We start from the raw sequence: 19,517 nt of genomic DNA on the forward strand, positions 1-19,517 counted from the left end.
ACAGACAGCTCAACTGTGAAAATAGCCAATGGCATTCTTATATAGCTGCAGGGATTCAGTCAGAGGAGCCAGCTCACTCACTAATCACATTCAATATAACAAAATCAAGAAACCAATAACTAGCGCAAATAGTTTAAGGGATGCCTTTAGAATTTAAAATACCAATGAATACTACGTGGCACCTTTATTCAGTACCCCTTTCCCATGAACAGCCAGAGCTCTTCGTGGTGTGGATGCAACAAGGTACTGGAAACTTTCCTTAAAAGATTTAAACGATGAAAAATTGATATTAAGAGCTTCATTTTCCCAATCTGTTGGGTGGATTTAATTAAACATTGACACAATGTGCCAGTTAGGTATTGCAGCAGTGTCCAGCGGCACTTCCCGCTGAACTGAACTCCAGTTTTGGGGTCAATTCTATTCAGCGACAGTTGAATAGCGTCGGGAGTTAGCTCCCGTCGCTATTCAATTCAGCTCATGTTAAGCCGGCAAAGGCCCGTTCTCGCCGACTTAACAGGTTGAATTGTCGGGAGAACGGGCATTCTCCGACTTAACTCCCCGTCGCGATGCTGATTCCCAACAGAATCAGCCTCGCGCCGGCCGCGCGGCAGCACTTTTGTCGAATTTCCTCTCTCATCCCCCGGGGGTGAGAGAAGAATTCCCGACAATTGGTGTCACTTGGCGCTGTATTGAATAGTGTCAGGAGCTAACTCCCGGCGCTATTCAACTGTCGCTGAATAGAATTGACCCCTTTGAGGAGCCTATGCCTCATTCAAAACTCACTTTTGGTAAGGCACAGGCTCCTGCTCTTAGGGAATATGTATGGAACCCAGTGTGGTGTCATGGCCCATCCAGAGAGGTTTAGTATACTATGCATGCAGACTGTATAAACACATGGGGGTCGATTCAATTCGGCAACAGAAGAATAGCGCCGGGAATTAGCTCCCGACGCTATTCAATTCAGCTACTAGTTACCCGCAATTGTCGGGAATTCTTCTCTCACCCCCTGGGGGTGAGAGAAGAAAACCGACATAAGTGCTGCCGCGCGGCCGGCGCGAGGCCGATTCTGTCGGGAATCAGCATCGCCGTGGGGAGTTAAGTCGGAGAATGCCCGTTCTCCTGACAATTCAACCTGTTAAGTCGGCGAGAACAGGCATTCGCCGACTTAACGTTAGCTGAATTGAATAGCGTCGGGAGCCAATTCCCGGCGCTATTCATCTGTTGCAGAATTGAATCGACCCCATGGGTGAGTTACTGTCAACCTTCCTATGAGCTTGATCTTGTGCAATCATTCTCACTCATTACCAATCCGTTAAACCCACATTCCCAAGAGATCATCAGTTTCTGAGATACACAAGCCATCCTGTCTGACACCAATAACCAAACTTTAAAAAAGAAACAAAAAAAATATACAAAACACACAAATACTCAAGAGTCCGATTCAATTGGCCGTGAAGCTTTGTAGCAGCTTGGCAAATTGTATTTATCTACACACTACCGGGATAGTAGATGCTCACATCATCGTTTATAACCTTAAGAACATGCAGAAACAGAACACTGATGCTACTACCAGGACGTAATTACTAATTGACTTGGCCCCATAAAGTATACAAAACCTGTTCCTAGCATTTGCTTTAGCTAAAAAGAAAAATACGGACTTTTTTTAGTTTATTTTTTCTTGTTAGAGAAAAAGGGAGCTTCAATAAGGCTGCACCGATTACTTTGTTTCTGCTCATACACCAGAAATTAAATGCTTGAAACAGAAACTGGCCCTTGATCAGTTTTTGGCCTGGACAACCCAAATATATACTTTGCAAAACATTTACTGTACGCTACATAATGGAACCACAGATTTACAAAAGCCTCCTGCCTCTAGCTAAACCTAATTTGATTATAAAACAGAACAAAGGCATACAGGAACCACCAGCCTTATGACGCGATTTACCATGGATGGCATTTTGGTGCCTTTGTGTAGCAGAACATCCTGTTAAAAAAATGAAGGAAGTTGTTTAGACAATGCAACCTGGGTCACATATAGTTCATTTGTAGCAGATAGGTAAAAGGAGAAAAGTATATCACCAAGCAAGGGTGAAAACATATGTAAAAGGGAAGACGTTCCAGTAACTGGCACGTTTCGCATGGATGTAAAAGGCTATTATACATTGTTACACGGGTTCAGCATGATTTACCGACGGACAATACCGATGGTCATAATCCCAACAGCCACTGACCTACAGTCAAAATAACGACACGGTCAAAATACAAACATTCATTATGCCGACATGTTCAAAATCCCAACATAGCCAGGATACCAACAGTTGCAATTCCGACATGTCAATATACCAACAAAATACAGAGAACAAAGAAGCATTTTAAATTGGAAATATTAAAAGTGAATGACACCTGAAAATAGAGAATTCATTATGAAGTAATGTGATCGAGAATGGTATATAGCTTTATACAGTCATATATTCAGCATGACGCACATAACAGATTGTCACTCTGCAATAACTAATTTCACGTGAAAATACAGCAGAAACCCACTGCCTTAAGGAAAGATCACAGTTTAGAACGTCATTTATTTCCATGCAAACAATACAGCAGAAACCCACTGCCTTAAGGAAAGATCACAGTTTAGAAGAGGGTCATGTTGCTACTGGTTGTACATGATTACTTTTAGGTCAGCCATGTTAAAATATATATTGTTTGCATGGAAATAAATGACGTTTGCTTCTCAGCAATCTCTAGTAAAACTGAGAAAGATTATGAACACTAGAACACATTTTATTACATATATGCTCTATAGCACACAGAAGGGACAAATTCAATTAGTGGCAATGGCTGCAACGTGCCTTTCAGGAACAGCATATCAGGGCCTAGAATAGTTGCGTAGAAAAAACAGCGATGCTGCATGTACCGTATATGCCAGATGTGGGTAGCAGTAATATCCTGCAGAACATCGGAACTAAATAAATTGCACCCCAGGAGCTCCCGTTAAATGTAGAAGGGGTGGTGGGAATGAAGAATAACAGACAAGATTAGAGACTGCAGCAGGATATACCACCAAGGTAAACAAAGAAAAAGCATCTCAGGAAATAACATCAATATCATTAAAAAAAAAAAAAAAAACACACACACTGGACACAAAGCAGACACCCATATATCAACAATATTTGAAAAGCAGAGTGGAAAGGACTACTTACCTTACTACATCATCTATATTGTTTCTGTATACACCTTCAAGTCTTTCTGCCGGAAAACCCATGGCAATTATGTTGGGATAAATATCTGAGAATTGGCAGTTAAGGAAACAAGATAGTGATCACTGTATTTTAAGAGATTTAAAAAAAAAAAAAAAAAAACTAACAACATTTCGTAATTGGTATCCTGTAGATAATCCAGACAGTTTCCACACCAGTATCGGCTGTTACAGTAGTTTGGTAGTTATTAACATGTTAATTCCAGCAATAAAATGGATCATGTGCATAAGAGACAGCCCAAGCACAATTGAATATTGCCATTTTGATAATTTTATAATAATCGGATGTGACACATGGCCAAGGGAACAGTTTGTTCTGCCAAGCCAAAATGTGGTCATCCAGTATCCACCTTGACTAATGTGAGAAGTGTCATGATCCAGCTGTTAAACCTAATCCCCAAACTACCAGATATGTAAAACATGGTTGTCCTGTGCATAGCCAAAATCTTGTTTGTGCTACATACCTGCAATACAAGCAAACTTTTTATATCACATCCACATAGCATGTTGCCAAATAAATAAATCCACACAATATCTGCCAAAATATATTTAAAATAGATACTACCGACATGTATATAAATTGTATCCAATACAAGGGGGAATTCAATTGCCCCCCTCCCTCCCGAGTGCACTAGAAAGCACCTGATAGAAACAATTCAATTGTTTCTCCTTCCGGGCACGCATGCAGCAGGGGGACACATTTCAGCTTGCAGTCTCCTCCTGAGGTGAGAGCTGAAATGTGCCAGTACACAATGGTTTGGGCACTAACAGGAATTTGAGTGCCCTATATAGAACTTTAGATGAGTTTCGCCGCTTTTCGCACCTAAACTCGGTACTAATTGGCGTGCACACATGGCAAGCGTGCTCAAGGAGGGGGAGCGCAACGACACTTGAATTGCACCGGTGGGCGCCCACAAAACAACTGAGTTCCCCCCATAATCTACATCAGTTTTGCACATGTATTGATGAAAAGCTCACTTACAGTACATACTGAAACCCATTTGCACAGCGAGACTCCATGTGGGAGTGGGGGATTTAATTGTTATAGGCGCCATGCTAATTAATGCACACCCGACTAAAATCAGCTGTCTTGGGTGACAATTATTGAGCTTGTCGCACTCCAAAGCAGCAGGTTTAGCCATGTAAAGCGACTAAACCCATCTAACCCCCTGGTTAGGGAGACCACACATCTCAGCACGTCACCCTAATTTTACCACCCACACAAGTGATCAGATTGGAAAGATCCACTTGATCAGCGCCCAGGCTGACCGTACGTATCATCAGCCAGTGAAAGGAGACTTCTGAAACATGAAAACGCTATGAGCAAAGTGAAGGCCACAGCACATTTCAGCGCTCCCAGCTTAAAACACATCGCAAAAAAAACCCACAAAACTAGGTGGCGTTACAAAAAGTTAAATTATTAAATACATTTAAATGAACAATTCTGCAGAGTGAATATGATGAAGTGAAGGCAGTGTTACTATAGGATGTAGTTAAAAAAAATATATAACTGTTTGCTTTGAACGAACATCAAGCCTAAAAAGAGGGGGATTCAAAGCAACACATGCTGTACATCTTTACTACAATACTGGAGTGTACATTGCTCCTTAGAAAATGCATGTAACTGATGTTTAGCTTACCAAGTCATTCAACTGCTTGCCCTTCTAAATACAGTAATTTATTGTATATTCCCTAAACCTTCCCGTCACAAATGTTTCCTGCTAATTGTACGTGAACAAGAACCACTTGAACAAGATATTAGTACCTAAAAGGCTACATAATCCACAATTATATTACCATTTTAAAATATCAAATACTGTAATTATTTTTACTTCTGTATCAATGGACATTCAAAAGGTATTTTTTCTTTTGGATATTGTACTCTTACTGAAAACACAGTAGTGGCCACTACACCAGTACCCCTTTTCCACTGTTCCAATTCAGGTAAGTCTCCGCTCCCACTGTGGCTCTGACACGGTTTATGCCCGGATCGGTGCAGTTTATGCTGCACACGGGTACAGTGTCCCTTCTGCCATTGCTTGGAGATGATGATATCTCCAGGCACTGGGAAATCCGGTAGATCGGGGGATGTGGCCTTGGTCCCATTAAGCCACACACCCCTCATTGATGCTGGTTTTAGGAACGTGACTGCATGTCAAACCCCTATGTACATGTCACGCTGGGGATAAGCCAAGCACTCTGGCAGCTGCCCGCTCTGTGCATTGGATGCTGCGCGAATGGGTCCAACCATCCTTGCTATCAGGACACTGGACCTGGGTTTTTTTGTGGAAGGAGCTGTTTTTACAGAGCAAAAACCTGGGTATATGTGCATTCACTTGCAAAAACCTGGGGTTTTGAAGACAGTGGAAAAGTGGTATCAGCAGCCACATAGCCAGGTAAGTAGTGCATCTACAAGTGCAATACACTAATGTACAGGAAAAGAACATACAATATAGTTTACTACTGACTCTCACAAATGTTTTTTTTTTTTTTTTTTACATGTAAAATAGAATGAAGAGTCAGCATAATTTATTTTTCATGTTACCAGCAGCATTACAAGTAAAACATGAAAAACACATTATGGGGGGGAATTAAATCACACCTGCGAGTAAGTTCAGTTATATGCCGCATTTAAATTACGGTACCGCCAGACTCGCAGATTATTGTTCGCAGCGAGTTTTACTTTATAACGCTGATCGCGCCTACAGAAGTCTGGTTTAGACACGTAAAGCAGCTAAACCCGACCAAAGTGCTGGGCGCGATTGTGAAAAGTGTCGTTTGGGTGCCCAAACAGGTCACTTTTTGCACATTTCAGTACGCCACCCATAGGGCTACGAGATGAACTGCAGACGCCGACAGCCATTGTGCACGAACGGAGCTACAATTGAATAGCCCGTTTGGGCGCCATCTAGTGGCTGCCAGCGGACAAACATTTATATTCCGCACATTATGACTTCTGCAATGTAAAACTTCTTAAAGCTCAATACATAACTGGTGGTTCTTCGCTATCAGTCATGATTTTTTTTTCTTGCCATAAAACATCCCCTCACAATAAGTAAGGGAGGATTGTGTTACTAGTTAGTACAGAACCTTCGCTAAGCATTGTTGAGTTTCTGTATGTTTCATTAAGGACTTTATGTTACCTTGGGAGAGTATTTCATTTTTGTTCCTAGATATCTAAACAGATCAGAGTAGTTTAAAACAGAATACACACTGTATTAATAAAGTAGTGTTCGTATAAAGCACTTTCTAAATAAAAAAAGAAATTTCTATAGATAAAGCCACACAGTATACACCAATAATTTATAAGATCAAAACTTGTTTACAAATATCACCGAATGATGTCTAGTCTGCCACTCAATCAAGCTAAAAAGTCCTTTTGGATGTAGCTTACAAGCCAGCAAGCTACATATCAGTCACCAAGACAGAGGCGCATTCAAATGGTTCTAAGTGCAACACCAGTGGATGGGGGGTGGGGTTCTGATGGTACGAGACAATAAAAAGTAACACTGCATTGTTATTTCCCTTTGGGAAATAGGACATTGTATTCAGTCATTGCTGGTATATCTTACCACTCATTCCCTGAACTTGCATCACACCAGTCCACCTGCTTCTAAGACCAGGGAGAGACTATCATGGCCACAGGACCTTCAGTAGCAGAGGCACCTTTATTCATAGAAAATACAAACTCTAAGGAACCCGATTTTGATCAAAAATAAGATTTTACTTACCGATAAATCTATTTCTCGTAGTCCGTAGTGGATGCTGGGACTCCGTAAGGACCATGGGGAATAGCGGCTCCGCAGGAGACAGGGCACAAGAATAAAAGCTTTAGGATCAGGTGGTGTGCACTGGCTCCTCCCCCTATGACCCTCCTCCAAGCCTCAGTTAGGATACTGTGCCCGGACGAAAGTACATAATAAGGAAGGATATTGAATCCCGGGTAAGACTCATACCAGCCACACCAATCACACCGTACAACTCGTGATCTGAACCCAGTTAACAGTATGATAAAACGAAAGGAAGCCTCTGAAAAGATGGCTCACAACAATAATAACCCGAATTTTTGTAACAATAACTATATACAAGTATTGCAGACAATCCGCACTTGGGATGGGCGCCCAGCATCCACTACGGACTACGAGAAATAGATTTATCGGTAAGTAAAATCTTATTTTCTCTGACGTCCTAGTGGATGCTGGGACTCCGTAAGGACCATGGGGATTATACCAAAGCTCCCAAACGGGCGGGAGAGTGCGGATGACTCTGCAGCACCGAATGAGAGAACTCCAGGTCCTCCTCAGCCAGGGTATCAAATTTGTAGAATTTAGCAAACGTGTTTGCCCCTGACCAAGTAGCTGCTCGGCAAAGTTGTAAAGCCGAGACCCCTCGGGCAGCCACCCAAGATGAGCCCACTTTCCTTGTGGAATGGGCTTTTACCGATTTTGGCTGTGGCAGGCCTGCCACAGAATGTGCAAGCTGAATTGTACTACAAATCCAACGAGCAATCGTCTGCTTAGAAGCAGGAGCACCCAGTTTGTTGGGTGCATACAGGATAAACAGTGAGTCAGATTTTCTGACTCCAGCCGTCCTGGAAACATATTTTCAGGGCCCTGGTAGCCGCAGGTACCACAATAGGTTGGTTCATGTGAAATGCAGAAACCACCTTAGGTAGAAATTGAGGACGAGTCCTCAATTCTGCCCTGTCAGAATGAAAAATTAAGTAAGGGCTTTTATATGATAAAGCCGCCAATTCTGACACACGCCTGGCTGAAGCCAGGGCTAACAGCATCGTCACCTTCCATGTGAGATATTTTAAGTCCACAGTGGTGAGTGGTTCAAACCAATGTGACTTTAGGAAACTCAACACAACATTGAGATCCCAAGGTGCCACTGAAGGCACAAAAGGAGGCTGTATATGCAGTACCCCTTTTACAAATGTCTGAACTTCAGGCACTGAAGCCAGTTCTTTCTGGAAGAAAATCGACAGGGCCGAAATTTGAACCTCAATGGACCCTAAATTTAGGCCCATAGATAGTCCTGTTTGCAGGAAATGGAGGAAACGACCCAGTTGAAATTCCTCTGTAGGGGCCTTCTTGGCCTCACACCACGCAACATATTTTCGCCAAATGCGGTGATAATGTTTTGCGGTTACGTCCTTCCTGGCCTTGACCAGGGTAGGGATGACTTCATCTGGAATGCCTTTTTCCTTCAGGATCCGGCGTTCAACCGCCATGCCGTCAAACGCAGCCGCGGTAAGTCTTGGAACAGACAAGGCCCCTGCTGGAGCAGGTCCTTTCTTAGAGGTAGAGGCCACGGTTCGTCCGTGAGCATCTCTTGAAGTTCCGGGTACCAAGTCCTTCTTGGCCAATCCGGAACCACGAGTATAGTTCTTACTCCTCTCCTTCTTATGATTCTCAGTACTTTTGGTATGAGAGGCAGAGGAGGGAACACATACACTGACTGGTACACCCACGGCGTTACCAGAGCGTCCACCGCTATTGCCTGAGGGTCCCTTGACCTGGCGCAATATCTGTCTAGTTTTTTTTGTTTAGACGGGACGCCATCATGTCCACCTTTGGTTTTTCCCAACGGTTTACTATCAGGTGGAAGACTTCTGGGTGAAGTCCCCACTCTCCCGGGTGGAGGTCGTGTCTGCTGAGGAAGTCTGCTTCCCAGTTGTCCACTCCCGGAATGAACACTGCTGACAGTGCTATCACATGATTTTCCGCCCAGCGAAGAATCCTTGCAGCTTCTGCCATTGCCCTCCTGCTTCTCGTGCCGCCCTGTCTGTTTACGTGGGCGACTGACGTGATGTTGTCCGATTGGATCAATACCGCCTGACCCTGAAGCAGGGGTTTCGCTTGACTTAGGTCATTGTAAATGGCCCTTAGTTCCAGAATGTTTATATGAAGAGATGTTTCCATGCTTGACCACAAGCCCTGGAAATTTCCCTGTGTGACTGCTCCCCAGCCTCTCAGGCTTGCATTTCTTGCATGGAATCTTCCGAATGGAATCGCTTCGTAAGAAGCCACCATTTTTCCCAGGACCCTCGTGCACTGATGCACTGACACCTGGCCTGGTTTTAGGAGGTTCCTGACTAGCTCGGATAACTCCCTGGCCTTCTCCTCCGGGAGAAACACCTTCTTCTGGACTGTGTCCAGAATCATTCCTAGGAACAGTAGACGTGTCGTTGGAATCAGCTGCGATTTTGGAATATTTAGGATCCACCCGTGCTGACGTAACACTACCTGAGATAGTGCTACTCCGACTTCTTACTGTTCCCTGGACCTTGCCCTTATCAGTAGATCGTCCAAGTAAGGGATAATTAAGATGCCTTTTCTTCGAAGAAGAATCATCATTTCGGCCATTACCTTGGTAAAGACCCGAGGTGCCGTGGACAACCCAAACGGCAGCGTCTGAAACTGATAATGACAGTTTTGTACTACAAACCTGAGGTACCCTTGGTGAGAAGGGTAGATTGGGACGTGGAGATAAGCATCTTTGATGTCCAGAGACACCATATAGTCCCCTTCTTCCAGGTTCGCTATCACCGCTCTGAGTGACTCCATCTTGAATTTGAACCTTTTTATGTAAGTGTTCAAGGATTTCAGATTTAAAATTGGTCTCACCGAGCCGTCCGGCTTCGGTACCACAAACAGCGTGGAATAATACCCCTTTCCCTGTTGTAGGAGGGGTACCTTGATTATCACCTGCTGGGAATACAGCTTGTGAATGGCTTCCAAAACTGCCTCCCTGTCGGAGGGAGACTTTGGTAGAGCAGACTTCAGGAACCGGCGAGGGGGAAACGCCTCGAATTCCAGTTTGTACCCCTGCGATACTACCTGTAGAATCCAGGGGTCCACTTGCGAGTGAGCCCTGCTCGCTTGTACTTATGGGAACGAAAGGACTGAGTTTGAAAAGACGGTGTCTTTTTCTGCTGATGTGAAGTGACCTGGGGTAAAAAGGTGGACTTTCCAGCCGTTGCCGTGGCCACGAGGTCCGATAGACCAGCCCCAAATAACTCCTCCCCTTTATACGGCAATACTTCCATATGTCGTTTGGAATCCGCATCCCCTGACCACTGTCGCGTCCATAACGCTCTTCTGGCAGAAATGGACATAGCACTTACTCTTGATGCCAGGGTGCAAATATCCCTCTGTGCATCACGCATATATAGTAATGCATCCTTCAAATGCTCTATAGTTAACAATATATTGTCCCTATCCAGGGTATCAATATTTTCAGTCAGGGAATCCGACCACGCGACTCCAGCACTGCACATCCAGGCTGAAGCGATTGCTGGTCGCAGTATAACACCAGTATGTGTGTATATACTTTTTAGGATATTTTCCAGCCTTCTATCAGCTGGTTCTTTGAGGGTGGCCGTATCAGGAGACGGTAACGCTACTTGTTTAGATAAACGTGTGAGCGCCTTATCTACCCTAGGGGGTGTTTCCCAACGCGTCCTAACCTCTGACGGGAAAGGATATAGTGCCAATAATTTATTAGAAATTAGCAGTTTTTTGTCGGGGGAAACCCACGCTTTATCACACACCTCATTTAATTCATCTGACTCAGGAAAAACTATTGGTAGTTTTTTCACACCCCACATAATACCCTTCTTTGTGGTACTTGTAGTGTCAGAAATGTTCAATGCCTCCTTCATTGCCGTGATCATGTAACGTGTGGCCCTACTGGACATTACGTTTGTCTCCTCACCGTCGACACTAGACTCAGTATCTGTGTCTGGGTCTGTGTCGATCCACTGAGGTAACGGGCGTTTTAGGGCCCCTGACGGTGTCTGAGACGCCTGGACAGGCACTAATTGATTTGCCGGCTGTCTCATGTCGTCAACAGTTTTTTTGCAAAGTGCTGACATTATCACTTAATTCTTTAAATACGATCATCCAGTCAGGTGTCGACTCCCTAGGGGGTGACATCACTAACCCAGGCAATTGCTCCGCCTCCACATCATTTTCCTCCTCATACATGTCGACACACACGTACCGACACACAGCACACACACCGGGAATGCTCTGATAGAGGACAGGACCCCACTATCCCTTTGGAGAGACAGAGGGAGAGTCTGCCAGCACACACCAAGCGCTATATATATATATATATATATATACAGGGATAACCTTATATAAGTGTTATTCCCTTATAGCTGCTGTTTATTATTATTAGCTGCCAATAGTGCCCCCCCTTCTCTTTTTTACCCTGATTCTGTAGCAGGTCTGCAGGGGAGAGTCAGGGAGCCGTCCTTCCAGCGGAGCTGTGAGGGAAAATGGCGCTTGTGTGCTGAGGAGATAGGCTCCGCCCCTTCACGACGTCCTTATCTCCCGCTCTTTTCTGTAAAAATGGCAGGGGTTAAAATACATCCATATAGCCCAGGAGCTATATGTGATGTATTCTTTTGCCAACCTAAGGTATTATCTGTTTATATTGCGTCTCAGGGCGCTCCCCCCCCCAGCGCCCTGCACCCTCAGTGACCGGAGTGTGAAGTGTGCTGAGAGCAATGGCGCACAGCTGCGGTGCTGTGCGCTACCTTAGTCTGAAGACAGGACCGTCTTCTGCCGCCGATTTCACCGGACCTCTTCGCTCTTCTGGCTCTGTAAGGGGGCCGGCGGCGCGGCTCCGGGACCCATCCAGGCTGAACCTGTGATCGTCCCTCTGGAGCTAATGTCCAGTAGCCTAAGAAGCCCAATCCACTCTGCACGCAGGTGAGTTCGCTTCTTCTCCCCTTAGTCCCACGATGCAGTGAGCCTGTTGCCAGCAGGACTCACTGAAAATAAAAAACCTAAAATAAACTTTTATTCTAAGCAGCTCAGGAGAGCCACCTAGCCTGCACCCTTCTCGTTCGGGCACAAAAATCTAACTGAGGCTTGGAGGAGGGTCATAGGGGGAGGAGCCAGTGCACACCACCTGATCCTAAAGCTTTTATTCTTGTGCCCTGTCTCCTGCGGAGCCGCTATTCCCCATGGTCCTTACGGAGTCCCAGCATCCACTAGGACGTCAGAGAAATAATAAGATTTTACTTACCGGTAAAACTATTTCTCGTAGTCCGTAGAGGATGCTGGGGACTCCGTAAGGACCATGGGGATAGACTGGCTCCGCAGGAGACATGGGCACTTTAAGAAAGAATTTAGTTCCTGCTGTGCACTGGCTCCTCCCTCTATGCCCCTCCTCCAGGCCTCAGTTAGAGAAACTGTGCCCAGAGGAGATGGACAGTACGAGGAAAGGATTTTGTTAATCCAAGGGCAAGATTCATACCAGCCACACCAATCACACCGTATAACTTGTGATAACTACCCAGTTAACAGTATAAAAACAACATATCATCAGTTCAAGACCGATGCAACTATAACATAACCCTTATTGAAGCAATAACTATATACAAGTATTGCAGAAGAAGTCCGCACTTGGGACGGGCGCCCAGCATCCTCTACGGACTACGAGAAATAGATTTACCGGTAAGTAAAAATAAGAATTTACTCACCGGTAATTCTATTTCTCGTAGTCCGTAGTGGATGCTGGGTACTCCGTAAGGACCATGGGAATAGACGGGCTCCGCAGGAGACTGGGCACTCTTAAAAGAAAGATTAGGTACTATATCTGGTGTGCACTGGCTCCTCCCTCTATGCCCCTCCTCCAGACCTCAGTTAGGGAAACTGTGCCCGGAAGAGCTGACATTACTAGTAAAGGATTTGGAATCCAGGGTAAGACTCATACCAGCCACACCAATCATACCGTACAACTTGTGATAACTATACCCAGTTAACAGTATGACCAACAACTGAGCCTCCTTCAACAGATGGCTCAGAACAATAACCCTATAGTTAAGCAATAACTATATACAAGTATTGCAGAAAGTCCGCACTTGGGACGGGCTCCCAGCATCCACTACGGACTACGAGAAATAGAATTACCGGTGAGTAAATTCTTATTTTCTCTGACGTCCTAGTGGATGCTGGGTACTCCGTAAGGACCATGGGGATTATACCAAAGCTCCCAAACGGGCGGGAGAGTGTGGATGACTCTGCAGCACCGAATGAGCAAACTCAAGGTCCTCCTCAGCCAGGGTATCAAACTTGTAGAATTTTGCAAAAAAGTGTTTGATCCCGACCAAGTAGCAGCTCGGCAAAGTTGTAAAGCCGAGACCCCTCGGGCAGCCGCCCAAGAAGAGCCCACCTTCCTCGTGGAATGGGCTTTTACTGATATAAGGATGCAGCAGTCCAGCCGCAGAATGTGCAAGTTGAATCGTGCTACAGATCCAGCGAGCAATAGTCTGCTTTGAAGCAGGAGCACCCAGCTTGTTGGGTGCATGCAGGATAAACAGCGAGTCAGTTTTTCTGACTCTAGCCGTCCTGGAAACATAGATTTTCAGGGCCCAGACTACGTCCAGCAACTTGGAATCATCCTCCAAGTCCCGAGTAGCCGCAGGCACCATAATAGGTTGGTTCAAATGAAACGCTGATACAACCTTTGGGAGAAATTGGGGACGAGTCCTCAATTCTGCCCTGTCCATATGGAAAATCAGATATGGGCTTTTACAGGACAAAGCCGCCAATTCTGACACACGCCTAGCTGAGGCCAAGGCCAACAGCATGACTACCTTCCACGTGAGATACTTCAACTCCACGGTTTGAAGTGGCTCAAACCAATGTGAGTTTAGGAAATCCAACACTACGTTGAGATCCCAAGGTGCCACTGGAGGCACAAAAGGGGGCTGAATATGCAGCACTCCCTTAACAAACGTCTGAACCTCAGGCAGTGAAGCCAGTTCTTTTTGAAAGAAAATAGACAGGGCCGAAATCTGGACTTTAATGGATCCCAATGTTAGGCCCATAGTCACTCCTGACTGTAGGAAGTGCAGAAATCGACCCAGCTGAAATTCCTCTGTTGGGGCCTTCATGGCCTCACACCAAGCAACATATTTTCGCCATATGCGGTGATAATGTTTTGCGGTCACATCCTTCCTAGCTTTTATCAGCGTAGGAATGACTTCAACCGGAATGCCCTTTTCCATTAGGATCCGGCGTTCAACCGCCATGCCGTCAAACGCAGCCGCGGTAAGTCTTGGAACAGACAGGGCCCCTGCTGTAGCAGGTCCTGTCGGAGCGGCAGAGGCCAAGGGTCCTCTGAGATCATTTCTTGTAGTTCCGGGTACCAAGTCCTTCTTGGCCAATCCGGAACGATGAGTATAGTTCTTACTCCTCTCTTTCTTATTATCCTCAGTACCTTTGGTATGAGAGGAAGAGGAGGGAACACATAAACCGACTGGTACACCCACGGTGTCACTAGAGCGTCCACAGCTATCACCTGAGGGTCCCTTGACCTGGCGCAATATCTTTTTAGCTTTTTGTTGAGGCGGGACGCCATCATGTCCACCTGTGGCCTTTCCCAACGATTTACAATCAGCTGGAAGACTTCTGGATGAAGTCCCCACTCTCCCGGGTGGAGGTCGTGCCTGCTGAGGAAGTCTGCTTCCCAGTTGTCCACTCCCGGAATGAACACTGCTGACAGTGCTAGCACGTGATTCTTCCGCCATTGCCACTCTGCTCCTTGTGCCGCCTTGGTTTACATGAGCCACTGCGGTGATGTTGTCTGACTGGATCAGAACTGGTCAGTCGCGAAGTAAGGTCTCCGCTTGACGTAGGGCGTTGTATATGGCCCTTAGCTCCAGGATGTTGATGTGAAGACAAGTCTCTTGACTTGACCAAAGACCCTGGAAATTTCTTCCCTGTGTGACTGCTCCCCAACCTCGGAGGCTTGCGTCCGTGGTCACCAGTATCCAGTCCTGAATACCGAATCTGCGGCCCTCGAGTAGGTGAGCACTCTGCAGCCACCACAGTAGTGACACCCTGGCCCTGGGGGACAGGGTGATCAACCGATGCATCTGAAGATGTGACCCGGACCACTAGTCCAGTAGGTCCCATTGGAAAGTCCTCGCATGGAACCTGCCGAAAGGAATGGCCTCGTATGACGCCACCATCTTTCCCAGTACTCGAGTGCAATGATGCACGGACACCTGTTTTGGTTTCAATAGGTTCTTGACCAGAGTCATGAGTTCCTGGGCCTTCTCTATCGGGAGATAAACCCTCTTCTGGTCCGTGTCCAGAATCATGCCCAAGAACGGTAGACGAGTCGTAGGAACCAACTGCGACTTTGGAATATTGAGAATCCAGCCGTGTTGCTGTAACACTTTCAGTGAAAGATGCGCTATTCAGCAACTGCTCTCTTTATCTCGCTTTTATGAGATCGTCCAAGTACGGGATAATTGTGACACCTTGCTTCCGCAGGAGCACCATCATTTCCGCCATTACCTTGATGAAAATCCTCGGGGCCGTTGAGAGACCAAACGGCAACGTCTGAAATTGGTAATGACAATAATGTACCGCAAATCTTAGATACGCCTGATGAGGTGGATAAATGGGGACATGAAGGTACGCATCCTTTATGTCCAGTGACACCATAAAATCCCCCCCTTCCAGGCTTGCGATGACCGCTCTTAGCGATTCCATCTTGAACTTGAACCTTTTCAAGTATAGGTTCAGAGATTTTAAATTCAATATGGGTCTGACCGAACCGTCCGGTTTCGGGACTACAAACATGGTCGAATAATAACCCCTTCCCTGTTGGAGGGGAACCTTGACCACCACCTGCTGAAGATACATTTTTTGTATTGCGTTTAACCCTATTTCCCTCTCTTGGGGGGAAGATGGTAGGGCCGATTTGAAATACCGGCGAGGAGGCACCTCTTCGAATTCCAGCTTGTAACCCTGAGACACAATTTCTATTGCCCAAGGATCCACCTGGGAGTGAACCCACATGTGGCTGAAATTCCGAAGACGTGCCTTCACCGGGCCCGACTCCGCCAGTGGAGCCCCAGCGTCATGCGGTGGATTTTACAGAGGCCGGTGAGGACTTCTGTTCCTGGGAACTAGCTGTGTTGTGCAGCTTCTTTCCTCTGGCAAGAAAGGACGCACCTCGGACTTTGTTTCTTTGTGAACAAAAGGACTGCATTTGATAATGCTGTGCTCTCTTAGGCTGTGAGGGAACATAAGGCAAGAAATTTGACTTTCCAGCTGTAGCTGTGGAGACCAGGTCCGAGAGACCTTCCCCGAACAATTCCTCACCCCTGTAAGGTAAAACCTCCATATGCCTTTTTGAGTCGGCATCACCTGTCCATTGCCGAGTCCACAGGACCCTTCTGGCAGAAATCGACATAGCGTTTATTCTAGAACCCAGTAGACTAATGTCTCTTTGAGCATCTCTCATATATAGGACAGTGTCTTTTATATGCCCCAGGGTCAATAATACAGTATCCTTATCTAGGGTATCCAATTCCTCAGATAAAGTATCCGTCCATGCCGCTACAGCACTACACACCCAGGCCGACGCAATTGCCGGTCTTAGTAAGGTACCTGAATGTGTATAAATGGACTTCAGGGTAACCTCCTGTTTGCGGTCAGCAGCATCTTTGAGGGTAGCCGTATCCTGGGACGGCAGGGCTACCTTTTTGGATAAGAGTGTTAAAGCTTTGTCCACCCTAGGGGAGGATTCCCATCATAGCCTATCCGTTGGCGGGAAAGGATACGCCATAAGAATCCGTTTGGAAATCTGCATTTTCTTATCTGGAGATTCCCAAGCTTTTTCACATACCTCATTCAGTTCGTGTGAGGGGGGAAGTTACCTCAGGCTTCTTTCCCTTATACATATACACCCTCGTGTCAGGGACAGGGGTTTCCTCTGTGATGTGCAAAACATCCTTTATTGCTATAATCATATATCGAAGGGATTTAGCCAATTTTGGCTGTAACTTTGCATCATCGTAATCGACACTGGAGTCAGAATCCATGTTGGTATCTGTGTCAACAATTTGGCATAGTGGGCGCTTATGAGACCCTGACGGTCCCTGCGACAGAGGGTCAGGCACGGGTTGAGACCCTGATTGTCCCAATGCATCAGCCTTGTCAAATCTTCTATGCAAGGAATTAACATTATCATTTAAAACCTTCCACATATCCATCCAATCAGGTGTCGGCGCCGTCGGCGGAGACACCACATTAATTTGCTCCCGCTCCTCTCCCACATAGCCTTCCTCGTCAGACATGTCGACACAAGCGTACCGACACGCCACACACACACAGGGAATGTCCTTTCTGAAGACAGTTCCCCCACAAGGCCCTTTGGAGAGACAGAGAGAGTATGCCAGCACACACCCCAGTACTATAATATCCCAGGAATAACACTGTAACTTAATGTTAACCCAGTAGCTGCTGTATGTATAGTTTTTGCGCCTAATTATGTACCACCCCTCTCTTTTCAACCCTCTTCTACCGTGTATCAGCAGGGGAGAGTCCGGGGAGCTTCCTCCCAGCGGTGCTGTGGAGAAAAAATGGTGCTGGCAAGTGCTGAGGGAGAAGCCCCGCCCCCTCGACGGCGGGCTTCTGTCCCGCTTATACAGTAATTTTGGCGGGGGCTCATACATATATACAGTGCCCAGCTGTATATATGTGTACTTTTGCCAACATGAGGTCCCAAATGCTGCCCAGGGCGCCGCCCCCTGCTCCCTGCACCCTTACAGTGACCGGAGTATGTGAGGTGTGTGGAGCAATGGCGCACAGCTGCAGTGCTGTGCGTTACCTCTAGTGAAGATCATGAAGCCCTCTGCCGCCTGTGAAGTCTTCTTTTCTTCTCATACTCACCCGGCTTCTATCTTCCGGCTCTGCAAGGGGGGCGGCGGCGCGGCTCTGGGACGGACGGCGAGGGTGAGATCCTGCGTACCAATCCCTCTGGAGCTAATGGTGTCCAGTAGCCTAAGAAGCAGGACCTAGCTTCAGAGAGTAGGGCTGCTTCTCTCCCCTCAGTCCCTCGATGCAGGGAGTCTGTTGCCAGCAGAGTTCCCTGAAAATAAAAAACCTAACAAAATACTTTCTATCAGTAAACTCAGGAGAGCTCACTGAAAAGCACCCAGCTCCTCTGGGCACAGTATCAAAACTGAGGTCTGGAGGAGGGGCATAGAGGGAGGAGCCAGTGCACACCAGGAACTAAATTCTTTCTTAAAGTGCCCATGTCTCCTGCGGAGCCCGTCTATCCCCGTGGTCCTTACGGAGTCCCCAGCATCCTCTAGGACGTTAGAGAAATAAACAGATACTTCATACTTTCATTTTGCTAATTATATACAAAGACAAACATCTGTTTTTTTAGATGAAATCTGTCTTTTAAACACATTAAAGGGGGTGATACAATTTATATGGCGGGGATGTAGCTCCTGGGTTAAGAGGCCAGAGCTATTCAACTTAAGGATACCAGCGTTTGTATGCTTGGGGTGGATTTATCACAGGAGCAATTTCATACTTCTGGGAACTTGATCCAGGAGCTACATAGCCAAGACCCGAATTGAATTGCTCCCTAAATCTAAAAATTCATAATAATCGTAACATATAGACAGATCTGCCTCTTATACATAGGATAAATAATGCAGCATTACTTCTACTTGCATAAAATGAGAAAAATCAGCCATTGCTCAGTAAAGACAAGTGCTTCACAATTTTCAATCCCAGCTGGGCCAATCTGGCAACTAGTTTCATCAGGTCGCCCACTGGTTTAACTTCAACTAATTGCAAGAGGATGGGAATTTCAATGCGGAGCATCTTCAACAGTAAAATATTTACATACTATGGAAAAGTATCACAAACGTAGTGGTTGATTGGACACTGAACCAGTAATGAACTTTCAGGTCTGCAGAGGAAAAAGGAGTTAAAAATACCAGCCTAAAGGGGGATATAAAGCGGTGTCTGTTCTCAGCCGTAGTGCAGACTTTCTGCAGTATCTCCTCTTTCAACAGTGAGCACTTTGTGCTCCGACTGCCACAGCTAGTCCAAGGAAAACGCCTTTGGTATTTTCAGCATAGGGGATATATTCATGGTGTCTGCCAAGCCCATTTCTGAAGTGACTGTACTTGAAAACAGCACTGTTATATTCTAAACTTCAAATCCTGGGGCAGGAAATAATCCTTTTTTGGCTTGAAACTCTTTCAGAAATGTTCTTCTAAGAATGCCTGTTTTACGCCCCCAAAGTTAATAGTAGAGAGTACTTGTGGATCAAACATCACGTGGGCAAGGAAGACGGATTAAGAAATTTACACAATGTTGTACCACAAATGGACTCATAAGATCCCAACTAAAAACAGTACTACCACTGCAAGTTATGCTTTATTTATGCATACCATGTAGTGCAACTATTCTGC

At 45.9% G+C, this 19,517-nt stretch overlaps 1 protein-coding gene across 2 annotated transcripts in view; it reads right to left on the bottom strand.

Moving 5' to 3' along the window:
• The window catches only part of PTEN (phosphatase and tensin homolog), a 167,462-nt gene that overhangs the window by 120,603 nt on the left and 27,342 nt on the right, over window positions 1-19,517 (bottom strand). For both annotated transcript variants that reach the window (XM_063961711.1, XM_063961710.1), the window contains exon 2: window positions 3,204-3,288. In XM_063961711.1, the coding sequence (XP_063817781.1) occupies window positions 3,204-3,288 (85 nt within the window). The remainder of the gene's footprint in view (window positions 1-3,203; window positions 3,289-19,517) is intronic.

Source organism: Pseudophryne corroboree, chromosome 3, assembly GCF_028390025.1.
Source record: "Pseudophryne corroboree isolate aPseCor3 chromosome 3, aPseCor3.hap2, whole genome shotgun sequence".
In the NCBI taxonomy this organism is placed as follows: Eukaryota; Metazoa; Chordata; class Amphibia; order Anura; family Myobatrachidae; genus Pseudophryne; species Pseudophryne corroboree.